This window comes from Sus scrofa, chromosome 5, assembly GCF_054392235.1.
Source record: "Sus scrofa isolate SSC_HxYL_T2T_F1_AM1 chromosome 5, Sscrofa_HxYL_maternal_Yorkshire_Landrace_v2.0, whole genome shotgun sequence".
Taxonomy (NCBI): domain Eukaryota; kingdom Metazoa; phylum Chordata; class Mammalia; order Artiodactyla; family Suidae; genus Sus; species Sus scrofa.
The window spans coordinates 111,371,600-111,384,325 of record NC_139387.1 but is presented as its reverse complement, the minus strand read 5'-3'; the positions used below and the strand labels follow the sequence as shown (position 1 = coordinate 111,384,325).

Sequence of the window (12,726 nt, the reverse complement as noted above, 5' to 3'; positions counted from 1 at the left end):
ACAAGGAGGGCTGAATACTTAAGTTCATGCAGATAATAAGTGGTTTCACCGTCCGGCAATCTCACTCCAGACCTGGCACTCGACCACAGTGGCCTGTCAACACTTCTGGATATTTAAGAGATCAGCGTGCTGGCTGCGCATGGCGGCCATGGGGTTCCTGATGTTACCCTGAACCAACGCCAGATTCCACTGCCTTAGAAAACCAGAATCATCTTTTGCATTCATTATGCTCTTTTACCAAGTCAAGTCAAATGCATTAAAAATGAATTACCTCCCTAATTACTTTCTCATTATCCTTGAGGTTGCTGAAAGTAAAAGCAGCCCCACCTTCATCTCATGGACGGAGGAAGCAAGGGCTTCGGGGTAAAGTGACTCAGAGGTGGCTCATCAACGCACCAGTGTGGTCAGGTGACATGCACACAAATATAAACACCCAGTGTGTGATCTGACGACCCCAAGGGACACGAGGACAGGACGTCCCTTACCTGCTGGCGACTGCACATAGAGATACTGCAGCAAAGAGGGCTCTTTGGTGCTTTCGTTTTCTTTCAGAGGCTTTTCTATCTCTGAATTTCTAGAAGGATTTCCCCACTCAGCAGAAACAAAGCAGTTTGCCACAGCCTTTCCCGAAGCCTCCTTTGCAGCGGAAAGTTGCCCATTCCTGCGAAGGTCTTCCTGGGGTGCAGAGCCCCTTGTCTCCACGTTCTTGGAAGAGGCAATGTCTGTGGGATCTGAGGGTTTCTAAGCACAATCCAAACGGAAACCAGAAAAGCAAGTCAAAACCCCAGGAGTAAACTAACAGTAGAGCTTTCTCAAAATAGCGACACACAAGCGAAAGGGTCAGGCGTGCCATCCCGATGTGTGTACGTCAGTTAGTTCCTGTCATATTTATAGGAAGGGTCTGAAGATGAATGTCACGTCATGTGCTTCTGCAGGCTAGTGATTTTAAAACCTAGAAACGATGGGGATTTTAATTATGAAAACTAGCCACGGTGGTCAGACTGTGAAATACATTTCTAATCCGGATCACATCAAGGCCACTGATGCTGCAGGCTTTTGGAGGCTCGGTAAGAATCGGGTAAGAATCGCAGGGCTGGCCCAAAGCAATCTTGGTTATCTTAGCTGTGTATCTCAGATATGCCAGTCAGCCTTTCTCTTCTCTTCTGCAACCCCAGGCTATGTACAAAATTAAATTCTGGCAAGAGGAAGCCACAGAGAAGGAAGAGTCTTAATTAACGGACTGATTTCCATGAAGGGTGCCTCGCTGACCTTCTGCACAGGGCTGTAGTGACAGTGCTTCTATTTTCTGAGCATTGTGCTGGTCATAGCTCATTAACCTCCAAATGGCTGCTAAGCGGGAGACCCTGACAGCTCAGGTTTCTGTTCTTTTCACTGTGTAGCCAGGAGAACAGGCTCTCTGAGCAGTGCCACAGGCACTGACACAGACCCCTAGAGCCACATGGCACCCACATTCCTGACTCTGGACCGCAGGTGCGCCCTGGATTCAGATCGTTTCATCAACGTCTTTAAAGAAAAACTAAAGGACAGCAAAAAAGACGGGGAAAGAAGATACACATATTAACAGTGACTGCTTCTGTGTGGCGGCAATATGCACAGGTTTTTTTTCTTTACACTTTTTTGGCATTTTATGCAGAGCCAAAATCACTTTTATGACAGCACTACTTTACGGCCGGATCTTTCGGGAGAGCAGATCCTGGGCTTTTTACAAGTGACGTGTGAAATCCTTCCTCTTCCAGAGGCGGTAGCTTATGACTGGGTCTTCGCTGGAAGAAGCTGGGCCCGTGGGCGGTCGGTTGGCACATTCACGCGAACCCCCTTACCTTGGGCATGACCAGCGAGAGGGGGCCTTCTTCGCAGTCCCTGCTCTGCCTCTTGGTGGCGGGCCCCTCCTCCTCCTGGGGCCTCCTCTCCTCGCCCAGGCGCTTCGGCACCGAGGGGCTGGACGCGTGCTCTGCGGCCGTGACCTCCCAGCCTCTGCTGTCCCTCTCTGGCCCTGCCCCCGGGGCCGGCGCCTCCTGCAGGCCCCCGCACAGCATGAAGAGCGGCGCGGAGGGCACGTACACCAGGGGCTGCCCGGGCAGCAGGGCCGGCTGCAGGCTCTCCGCGGCGTCCGAGGCCGCGGGGCCGAGGGAGACAGCTCCCCGTCCGTTCTGGGCGGAGAAGGCCTGCGAGTCCGTGGGCGCCCCAGAAAGGACGCGGTTGGCCGGAGGGCTGGCACAGGACTCGGAGTCAGCGGAGCGGCTGGGGAGCGGGGCAGCGGCGGCGTCCTGGCCGTCGGATGGGGGCATCGCTCTCCGACGGGCAAAGGCACCCCCCCTGGAATCAAAGACACGGACACGGGCTCATCCGGGTACTGCTTCTCTCCGCCGGGCTCTTCGCTTTCAAGACGCAGGGACCGAAACGGGAGGGAGAGACGCGGCTCAGGCTGAGGCGAAGCGCCCTCCCTCAGCACCTGTCCCCCAGCCCGGAGGCGGCGGCGGGAGCACATCCCGGGACGGTTCGCGGTTCAAGGGCCGGTTGGCGATGGGCCCAGCGACCTCAGGGCGGGGCTAACGCGTGGCTCCTCCCCTGCCCCTGCGCGGCCACCATCCGCAGTCACCCAGCGCGTGCCCTTTCCCGGGCACAAAGCTGCTCTGAGGACGAGCAGAACACTGTCCTAATTTTATATAACTATCATAGCACTAGCTACTGCCCCCCCCCCCCCAGCTTCCTAGAGAGGAAAACTGAAGCTCAGAGGCTAATCCACCGGCTGAAGGTCACCTGGCCGGGCTGCAGGTGACATCATGTGACATCCAGGGTAGATAACAGGAGACTGGACCAGACCCTGATTTAAAGGACACATCTAGTCTGTCTCAGATCCGCTGTGTGAGAAAAGAAGTGGGCAGGGAAGAAACGGGTTTATCGACACAGGTATTTTCTACCATTCTTGTCCCATTTTGCGCTGTTTTACTAAAGAGGTTTTAGGCAGCGCACCTTCAAAATTAAGTCCCATCAATATAGGGGATTCTAAATAATGTCTGGGCTTTTTATGCAGAAAGGTTTCCAAATACTAGAACACGTGTGTGTATTTTTGGTATATTTTGAGAAATAGATGAGGAAATTCCTCTCAGCCTTGGTGATGGAGGCACGGAAGGCAATTTGTGCCTGGGGCCGCAGCGACAAGTCCACCTCTCCAACCGCAGCCTCCCGGAACGAGCAATGGCTACCGTTCGTTCGGTCCAACGGTGCGCCCACACCTGCTGCCCTGCCTCTGGCGCTTCACAGCTTCAGCCTCCCCATCTCCCCTGGTGAGATCACCGGCCCCCGAGACCCAGGTGCTCCGTGCGTTGCCTCTTTCTACCTCAGCGAGTCTTGGTGACTCACTTTCTTACTCTGATCTCCATTTTTCCCCAGCTGACCCGGCTCATGCCAGCACCTTGGCAGGCCAGAGAGTCTGGGAATGCTCCATTCTGGGATTTCCAAATCTGGAGCCTTTCTCTACTCCCAAAGCCCCCTGCTTAAAGCATCCAGAATAGGGGTCTTCTCCAGTGAACCTATGGTAACTCTTTACCATCCATCTGATAAATCTAAATTCTTCCACTTGGCTTCCAAAACTTTTTGCCAACTTGACCCACTTTCTTCCAACACCCCAAGCTCTTATAAATATCTCCTTTATTTGGACTCTATTTGGACATATCATCATGGCTAAACTAACCAGCTTATTTATTTCCCTCTACTCCCTGACACTGGCTCAACCATCTGCTTCTTCCCACACCTATCACTCTAAGCCTCTTCGGTTCTCTCTGGCATTTCCTCTGATAATATGTGATTTTCTTCAAAATCAGACCCTAAGTCTGACTCAGCCTAGGTTTTAATCTCAGCTCCGTCACTTATTAGCATCATGACCTTGGGCAAGTAACTCAACGTCTCTGAGTTTCAGTTTCTTCTTTGTAAAATGAGGATAACGGCACCAGCCTCCAAAGGTGGTTGTTCTGATTCGATAATACACAGAAAACTTTAGGGACAGTACCTGGTAGCTCATAAATAACATTAGCTATGAGGATGACAGAGTGATTCATGGGACTATGATGTGTCATTTCTCAGTGTCATTAGTAGCGAATTGTCTTTTCTTGGTGTATGTCTATTTTTTTTCCTTCTAAGTTTTCATAGCCTATGGAGTAAATTTTTCATACTTTTGTGTCCCTGGTGCCACATCCTGCACAGTGTTGGGTACAAGGGGGAAAAATTGCAAAATTTTTAATAAACAAATGGCTGACTTTTGAATAAGACTGCTACATTTGACCTTTTGATGGGTGGCATTTCATAGTTAAAGGTTAAAACTAGGAAATAGAAAAAAAATATACTTGAAGTTTTTAAAGGACTACTTACCGCGAAGTGTCTTCTATTTTCTGTCTGTAGACAGCTGCTAGACTTCCAATTTCTAAGGAGTAGCCACCTGATTCTAAAAAGGAAAATGAAGGTCTGACAAATATAGCAAGGATTTATATACACCAATTACGTGCAGGATTCATTATTCACAGCTCAGGGATTATAAATAAGACTATCTCAAATCCATGCTGGTTTGGCTTCAAAGAGAGAACTGTCTAGAATCTAGCTGTCAATGGTGAACTCAGGTCTCATTAAAAATTAGCTAGAAAACAAAACAAAGCCCGTATTGCTTTGTGAGTGTGATGAATGGCTGAGATGCACCAGACAGGCCAACCATGGCAAGCCAATTGCTCTTCAGTCTTCGAGGCTGACTAGGATCAATTTCATGCACGGGACCATGTTCATACGCTGTGACGTCACCAACTCTTTTACCTCTCCAGATCATTTCATTTCGGGCAGGTGACAACAAACAAAAACCCCCCACCAAAACAGGCAGAGCCTTGAGTCAGCTCCCTTTACACTGCCAGCCCTGGCCGAGACGACAACGCATGGTGGCTGACAGAGTCCATGGATTCAGTAAAGGCAGATACCTTGCTTGTCTCTGTGAGGGCTGCTGGGTTCCGAGTTCACTTTCCTCTGGATCTTCTCCGAAGCCTGAACGGAGTTAAGAGAACCGTGTCGAGCGAGCTTCTGTTTTGCGCAGAACTGAATGTGGCCATATGTGTCTCTTTTCAGTTCTGGTAGGACAGATGCGGAAACATCCACGAGTTCTTCATCTAAATAAATGAGAGCATTGGTAGCCTTGTTATCCAGCTATAACTGAGGATAATTTTAGCCTTTTAAAGATACGGCTTTGAGAACCTCTAGCTGTAATCGAGCTCCCCTGTAAATTAAAAACTAAGGCAATCAAAGGAACTTTGTAAACTTTTTTCAAACCCCAATTTCTTTCAGCATACTAATCTTTTTAAAAAGTCAGTGGGTGACTTTAAAGTAAGACCGAATCCATCTATAGTCTAAAATGAACTCAACTGCAACAAAAGTAGAGCAAGATGTCCTTCGGCCCAAATTAGAATGGACCTGACACCGCAGATGCTTCCTTTGGGCAGAGGCATCAAAGGGAAACCCAGTCAGACTCAGCCCAACACGGGCGCATCAGAGACGTTAACACTGAGATCAGCCTCGTAGGCCAGAGCCCTAGGGCAGTGAGTGTAAGAAGCTCTATTTTCTATTGTTATGCTTTATTATTTCTCTCGGAGTAGGAGCCTCAGTTACCAAGGACCAAAGGAGTAAGGTCAGCAGAATGTCAAGGCTGAAAGGCTGCTGAACAGCGAGCACAAGAGAAGGCTGGGCCTCGGAGGCCCATTTTATGCTTAAATAGCCCGCGTGGAATCAGGACAGAAATTTCCACAGAGTCAGGCCTATACTCTGTAAAGGAACAGTCCCCGCTGCTCAGACAGTCACTGCTACCCTGCTCTTCTACGCTATTGTTTTCTAAGTTCAAAGCAGGCACGTTTTAATTAGAAGACTAATTTAAAAAACGGAAAGGCCCAGCTAGACTTAGATTTTCTAAAACACATAAAAATTGAACATCACCTGTATGATTTTGTTTTTCTTATGCTAAAAACCCAACAAATACACTCTTTAGAAAATCAGAAATTACAGAATCGAAAAGAAAATGGGTTGAGTCAGTACCAGGTGTATTTCTTCTCTTTCCTGAAACAGATGAAACAGTGGACAAACTGTATAAAACAATGGCTCTCAAGACACCAGCCATGAGGACATGAGGGACAGTGACCCCTTAGATTCAGGAATTGGAGGAGGTGAGCTCTGAGACTGCCGCAGCTTACTGCCTGGACAATGCGTCCAGGTTAGGGGACTCTGAACGTCTCCCTAAGTTGCGGATGGAGCTGGGAGTGCAGGAGAGCCAAGGCAGCTGGAGTTTGCAGGCACAGTACTGAAGAGTAGAGCCATGCAGAAAGAATGCCGGAGGTCTGCACAGGACCTCCTGTGGGCCCTTGATATCCCCAGGGGATGGATTTCAGGTCCCCCCATGGATACCCAAATCTGCAGATGCTAAAGACCCGTGTAGAAAATGGCACAGTATTTGCATACAGCCTATGCACATCCTCCTGTATACATTACATCATCTCTAGATTGCCTGTAATTCCTAATGCAATGTAAACGCTGTGGAAATAGTTGCTGGTGTGTGGCAAATTTCAGTTTTGCTTAACATGACACAACAGAGTTATAGCTAATAAGCCAATAAGGGAGATACAATGGGAGCATTAGGCCAAAATGAGAGAGACAAAGAGTCAAAAGAAACAATGAGCAGATAGGAAAAACAGAAAACAAACAGCAAGATAACAGACTAAAACCCAACTATATCAATAATCCCATCAAGTATGCATGGTCTAAACAACCCAATGAAAAAGCATTGTTTGTCAGATTCGATTTAAAAAGCCCAGCCTACTGGAAACTTACTTTAAACATAGATACTTTTAATAGTTTAAAGGATGAACAGTAATACACTAAGCTAAGCAAGACACCTGAAGTGCCCACTATCAGATAAAGCAGATTTCGGAGCAAAGAAGGTCAGGTACGAAGAGGGTCATTTCATCCAGAAGGCAGAGCGATCAGCCCTAAACGTTTATGCACCTAAAGATAGCTCCAAAACATGAAGCAAGAACTTGATAGAACTTCAAGGAAAAACAGACAAATCTGCAATTATAAACAGACATTTCAATATTCCTCTATCAATAACTGATAGAACAAAAAATCAGTAAGGACATAGAAGAATTAGACAACACTACCAGCCAACTTGACATTGCTGTCACTTAGAGACAACTGCATCTAGCAAAGCAGGATATACAGTGAAATCTTAACAAAGAGGTTAACCTGCACACAAGTTATAGTTGGCCCTCCAAACCCTCTGCAGATTCAGCCAACTTCAGACTATGGAGGACTGAAGTATTTACTACTGAAAAATGTCTGCTTCAAAAAGGACGGCACAGAAGTTCCCACCGTGGCTTGGCGGGTTCAGAACCCGACACGAGGTGGTGGACGCAATCCCTGGCCTCGCTCAGTCGGTTAAGGATCCAGTGTCGCCACAAGCAGTGGCATAGATCGCCGATGTGGCTCCGATCTGGGGTTGCTGTGGTTGTGGCGTAGGCTGGCAGCCGCAGCTCTGATGTGACCTCTAGCCTGGGAACTTTGACGTGCTGCAGGTATGGCCGTCAAAAAACGGAAAGGAAAGGTCTGTGCAGGAGCTCCCTTTTGGCTCAGCTGATTGAGGTTCTGGCATCGTCACTGCAGTGGCTCTGGCTACTGCTGTGGCGTGGGTTTGATCCCTAGCCCAGGAACTGCTGCATGCCACGGGTGTGGCCAAGAAAAAGAAAAAAAATAACCTGCACAGTTCAAAGGTCACGTGTATGTTCTCTTTAAGTGCACAAGAAACATTTATCAAGATCGACCACAGCTAGGAGTTCCCTGGAGGTTCCCAGGCTAGAGGTCGAATAGGAGCTGTGGCCCCTGGCATACACTACAGCCACAGCAAGGCAGGATCCAAGCCGTGTCTGTGACCTACACCACAGCTCATGGCAACACCAGATCCTTAACCCACTGAGCAAGGCCAGGAATCGAACCTGCATCCTCACGGATGCTAGTCAGGTTTGTTTCCACTGAGCCACGGTGGGAACTCCAACAATATCAATTCTAAGCAAACTCTGCTCAAACACTGAAGATGACTCTTCCCAACACACTCCAGGAGGCCAGCATCACTATGAAGCCAAATAGGCAGAGAAATCAGCAGTTTTGGGAGTCCAGAGAGTACCATACACATACAGTTAATTTATTTTCAATAAAAGTACGAAAGAAATTTGGTGGAGAAAGACTCGTCTTCAGCAAATTGATCCTGGCACAATGATATTTGCATGCCAAATACGAACAAGCAATACGGTCATGGCTCACACCTCGTTTGTGACCTTGTGTCAGGCAAAGATTTCTTGGAAAGAACACAGAAGTGTGATCACAAAAGAAAAAATTATTGCATTGGACCTCCTCAAAAGGAAGACTGTCTGCCTCTTCAAAAGACACTGCTAAGCGATGGAAAAGAGAAGCTACGGATGGGAGAAAACGTGAAAATCACGCCTCCGGTAAAAGACTCGTGTGAAGAATGTACGCAGTGCACACCCACAACTCAAAAATAAGGAAACAAACATCCACGGACTCAAAGAAGAGCCACTTCCTTAGAGAAGACATGGGGCCGGCCAAGCAACGACTCGAAACGATATTTAACACTGCTAATCACTGGAGAAACAGAAATTAACCCCCCAGTGGGGCTCCAACGCATGCCTATCACAGTGGCTGAAGGTCCCCAAGAAGTGCATGAACAAAGAAGACACCCAACGACGAATCCTCAGCAGTAAAACGGAATAAATGGGAGACGCCGACTCTGATTAATCCCAGAGTCACTCTGTGGAGTGGAAGAGGCCTGATAAGCAGTGTAGACACTACTGCTCTGCTGACTGTCATCACTGTGATACTTCTGTAAAGTCACCAGGAACGTGGAATGAACCAATGCTGAACCACCACTCCTAGAGGAAATAGTTGCAGGTTCCTGCAAGCCTCCGGTCACATTTGCATCGACTCATCGATGCCTCACCTTGTTTCACATGTAGGTCCCTTTAAAGACACCTTATTTAATACGTAGTTTTGGTCTGTCGAACTGGACGCAGTCCACAGCACTAGGCCTCGTGCCCGAAGGAAGCTCCTCGCACGTACATATTTTCTGCATAAGACACATCGCAGCCTTCCTGCACTTAGAACCACTAGACAGCATTTCAGTATGACACCTGGGGACAATTCTAAACAGCGAACTCGCCAAAGCAAACCACAAAGACGTGAAAACATGGCACAAAAAAGACCATGAGAAGAACACTTGTGTGTAGTATGAGTCAAAAGAAACCAGCATGAGAAACAAGAAGGCAGACGGCTGCCTGGTTCGGGCCTCTGCAGGAGGATGTGTGAGGCTAATCAAATCTGCTGCTCTCTGAATGACTCAGAAAAGGCTGTGAGTGTTACTTTTGGAGTTACCGATAAAGTTTCGTGAGTGGGTAAATTCGCAAACAAGGAATCTGAATACTGAGCCTTGCCGGTCTATGATTCGCGTATTGAAATTTCTTGAAAATACAACCAAATCTAGTGTGAAGGACAGCACCCCGGCTAAGGGTGGGGAAAGGGGGAGGTTTTAAAAGGCGTCGGGAGACTTTGCGGGGTGATGGGCTCCCGCCTTTGCTGGTGGAGATTATTTCTCAGGTGCATACTGTGCAGAACTTACAAATATACTGTCCTACGCATAAAGCTGTTAGAAGAAGGACAGGCCATGAGGTGGGAAGGGAGACGAGGCAAGAGACGGCAGTGAGGAAGCCGAACTGTGAGGAACTGCTCATCCAGGAGCAAAGGAAAGTGAACTCGGAAATCAAAGGTAGTTTGACATTCCTAATTTGATTGCTGGCTTGATGCCAGTGGTGCTGCAGTGGCAGCAGGACGTACAGAGAGAGGGCCAGGTTTCAGAAGGGCAGAGAAAGGAAGTGCGAGCTGAGGCTCCTGACCCAGTGCCACATCCTCTCTCCCGCGTCAGATCAGAACTTGCCCAGTTGCTGTCTTCTGTCCCACTGGTTATAGACCCGTGAACTTGACTTCTCAACACCAGCTGAATGCTTGGCTATCTTATTTTCCTCGATGACATCACCACTTTTGAATCCCTCCTCTCTTTCCATCTCCTTATCTAAAGAACCCTTGTTCTCTGCCTACATCAGGTATAAATCTCTTGGCTTCTTTTTTCCCCCTTTAGGGCCACATGTGTGGCATATGGAGGGTCCCGGGCTAGGTGTCGAATCGGAGCTGCAGCTGCCAGCCTACACCACAGCCACACGCACACCAGATCTGAGCCGTGTCTGCACCCTAGACCACAGCTCATGGCAATGCTGGGTCCTTAACCCACTGAGCAGGGCCAGGGACTGAACCCATGTCCTCATGGATACTAGTTGGGTTCGTTACCACTGAGCCATGATGGGAACTCCTCTTGGCTTAACTTTTGAGATCTTCCAGGAGTTCCCATTTCATACGCCATGAGGTGCATGCAGTCCTTAAAAAAAAAAAAAAAGAAAAAAAGGCAACTTTTGAGGCCTTCCAGTATGTGGTGCCAAGAGATCACATCTCATGTCTCATTATTTCTATTCCGTGCCCACCAGTTAAGTCAGAGTGGCTCATCTCTCCAACACAAACCAGGTATCTTCTTAGGTATCTGTTCCTTCAGCTGAAAAAGAGCTCTCTGTCCCTCTAAAACCTGACAGTCCATTAGAACTGAACCCACATCCCGTCTGAATTCCTACATAGCCAATACTGCCATGTGTGGTGCTTCAGAGTTATTTCATTTTCAAAGGTGTGCTAATTATACAACTTTGAGAGAAGCTCATTACTGAAGCGCCTAAGGTGCCGATCTGGTGATAGGATATAATCAAAGACAGAGACCCCGTCTGGTCTCAGACATGTGCAGCAGGGACTGTGGCACAGTGTCATCACCAAGGAAACAGCACAAAGCTGAACTGCAGGAGTTCAGACGAGGCACCCTTTACGCTGGGTCATGAGACATTTGAGCGGCATCTTGAAGGTTCAGTGGCCTGTTTTTACGCTGAAAAGTGAACAGACAGGTGAAAAGACGAGGAGGAGCCAAAGGCAGAGGGGCAGAGGGTGGCAAAGTCGTTCATTGCACGAGAGCGTCTGTGACTCTCGTGGCATCAGTACCGTCCTGTCTCGGAGAGATGCTGGGTTTGGTTCCAGAACACTGTAATAAAGTGAGTCGCATGAATTTTTTGGTTTCCCAGTGCACATAAGGTTATGCTCACGCTATACTGCAGCGTGAAATAGCATCGTATCTAGACCATGTACATAGCTTAGTTAAAAAATACTTGATTGCTGAAAAATGCTAAGTATCACGTGACAACACAGGGTTGCCACAAACGTTCAATTTGTAAAAAACGCAGGACCTGCAAAATGCAATAAAACAAAGTACACCTGTACAGTAATGACGCAGAGTCCACGTGCAGTAAGTACTTGCTGGGTTGAGGTACTTATACTTGGTTTTAAGGGGTTTCATCTAGATCCTAAGTGAATAATGCGTTACAAGTGAGACAGAGTGCTGTGTCTTCTGTGAGCCTGGGTGAAGTGGCAGGAATTTATACACTACGATTACAATTGGAAGGGTCATTGAAAAATAACGGTAAAGGCTTTTTTTCCAGGCAGCACAGTTATGTGTAAAGTAGCCAGTGCAGAAGGATCCAGCCCCCAGTTTCTCAAGGATTAGCCATGGAAGAAGATAACACTGTCTTTTGCTCTAGTTCAATAAAAGTATGACATTTGCAACCTATTAAGTAAATTACAAAAAGGGGGTTCAGTACATGCATACTGTATGTAAAAGCCATCTCACCACACATTATTTTTGTGAGAGTCACTGACTTAGTCATTGATAATAACTTTAACATTATCTGGACCTTTAAAAGGGAACCAACGTTTTCTTCTGCTAATGCAGAAACAACCAGAGTTCCTAAGAAGTGTCATGTTTTTTCTTAAATCCTCAGCCCCAAACCTCCAGAAACTTTGGAATAAAATGAAAAAGGTGAAAGAGGTGTCATTTAAGGCCCAGCGTCCGCTAGGTTCCAAGCTCGCAGGAGGAGCAGCATAACCATGTGTAGACAAGGCTCACGGTCCCAAGCATCCCATCCCTGGTCCAATTCGGAAGGCGATGTGGGTGATGGGAGACGGGGGCGGGGGGGAAGCCCAGTCTCCTTGTGAGGGAGCCGTCGGGTCCGGAAGAGGAGCCGGGGGTGCCGCCTAGGAGGGTGCCCACCGACGGCCCGCCTTACCGCTGGGACTGAAATCCACCGGCCCGATCCACTTGAAGGCGGGTTTGCGGCCTCGCTCTTCGGTCACGTGCACTTTCTTTATCAGCGCCAGGCTGGTCAGCACGTTGGCAATGTCGTAGAGGCGTCGTACCTTTGCTTGAAGATACAAAAACAGGTGTGGTCACCCCACGCGGTGGGCCGCGACACCGTCAGGCCTCCGCTTCCGCGCGGGGTGGCTTTTCTCAGCCTCGACCTCCGCCCCCGGCGGGGAGCGGGCGGGACGAGGAGACGGCGGGGCCGGCGGCACCCGGCGTTGGGTACCCAGGGACTCTGCTCAGGGAAGGGCATCGGGTCCTTCCGTTTCTGCAGCTCGGCACCTCTTGCAAGAGGCACCTGGTGACAGGCCGGGACGGCGGGGACGGCCGAAACACCGAGG

General features: G+C 48.5%; 1 protein-coding gene and 1 long non-coding RNA gene across 3 annotated transcripts in view; one reads left to right on the top strand and one right to left on the bottom strand.

Annotated features, from left to right (window-relative positions):
* Window positions 1–12,726, bottom strand: part of E2F7 (E2F transcription factor 7) — a 36,271-nt gene that overhangs the window by 6,030 nt on the left and 17,515 nt on the right. For both annotated transcript variants that reach the window (XM_003126756.5, XM_084957790.1), the window contains 5 exons: window positions 12,312–12,446; window positions 4,980–5,165; window positions 4,390–4,462; window positions 1,842–2,337; window positions 486–741 (listed from right to left, as the gene is read on the bottom strand). In XM_003126756.5, the coding sequence (XP_003126804.1) occupies window positions 486–741; window positions 1,842–2,337; window positions 4,390–4,462; window positions 4,980–5,165; window positions 12,312–12,446 (1,146 nt within the window). The remainder of the gene's footprint in view (window positions 1–485; window positions 742–1,841; window positions 2,338–4,389; window positions 4,463–4,979; window positions 5,166–12,311; window positions 12,447–12,726) is intronic.
* LOC146403619 (uncharacterized) overlaps window positions 1–12,726 on the top strand; it is a 112,408-nt gene that overhangs the window by 96,081 nt on the left and 3,601 nt on the right. The gene's annotated exons all lie outside the window — the stretch shown is intronic.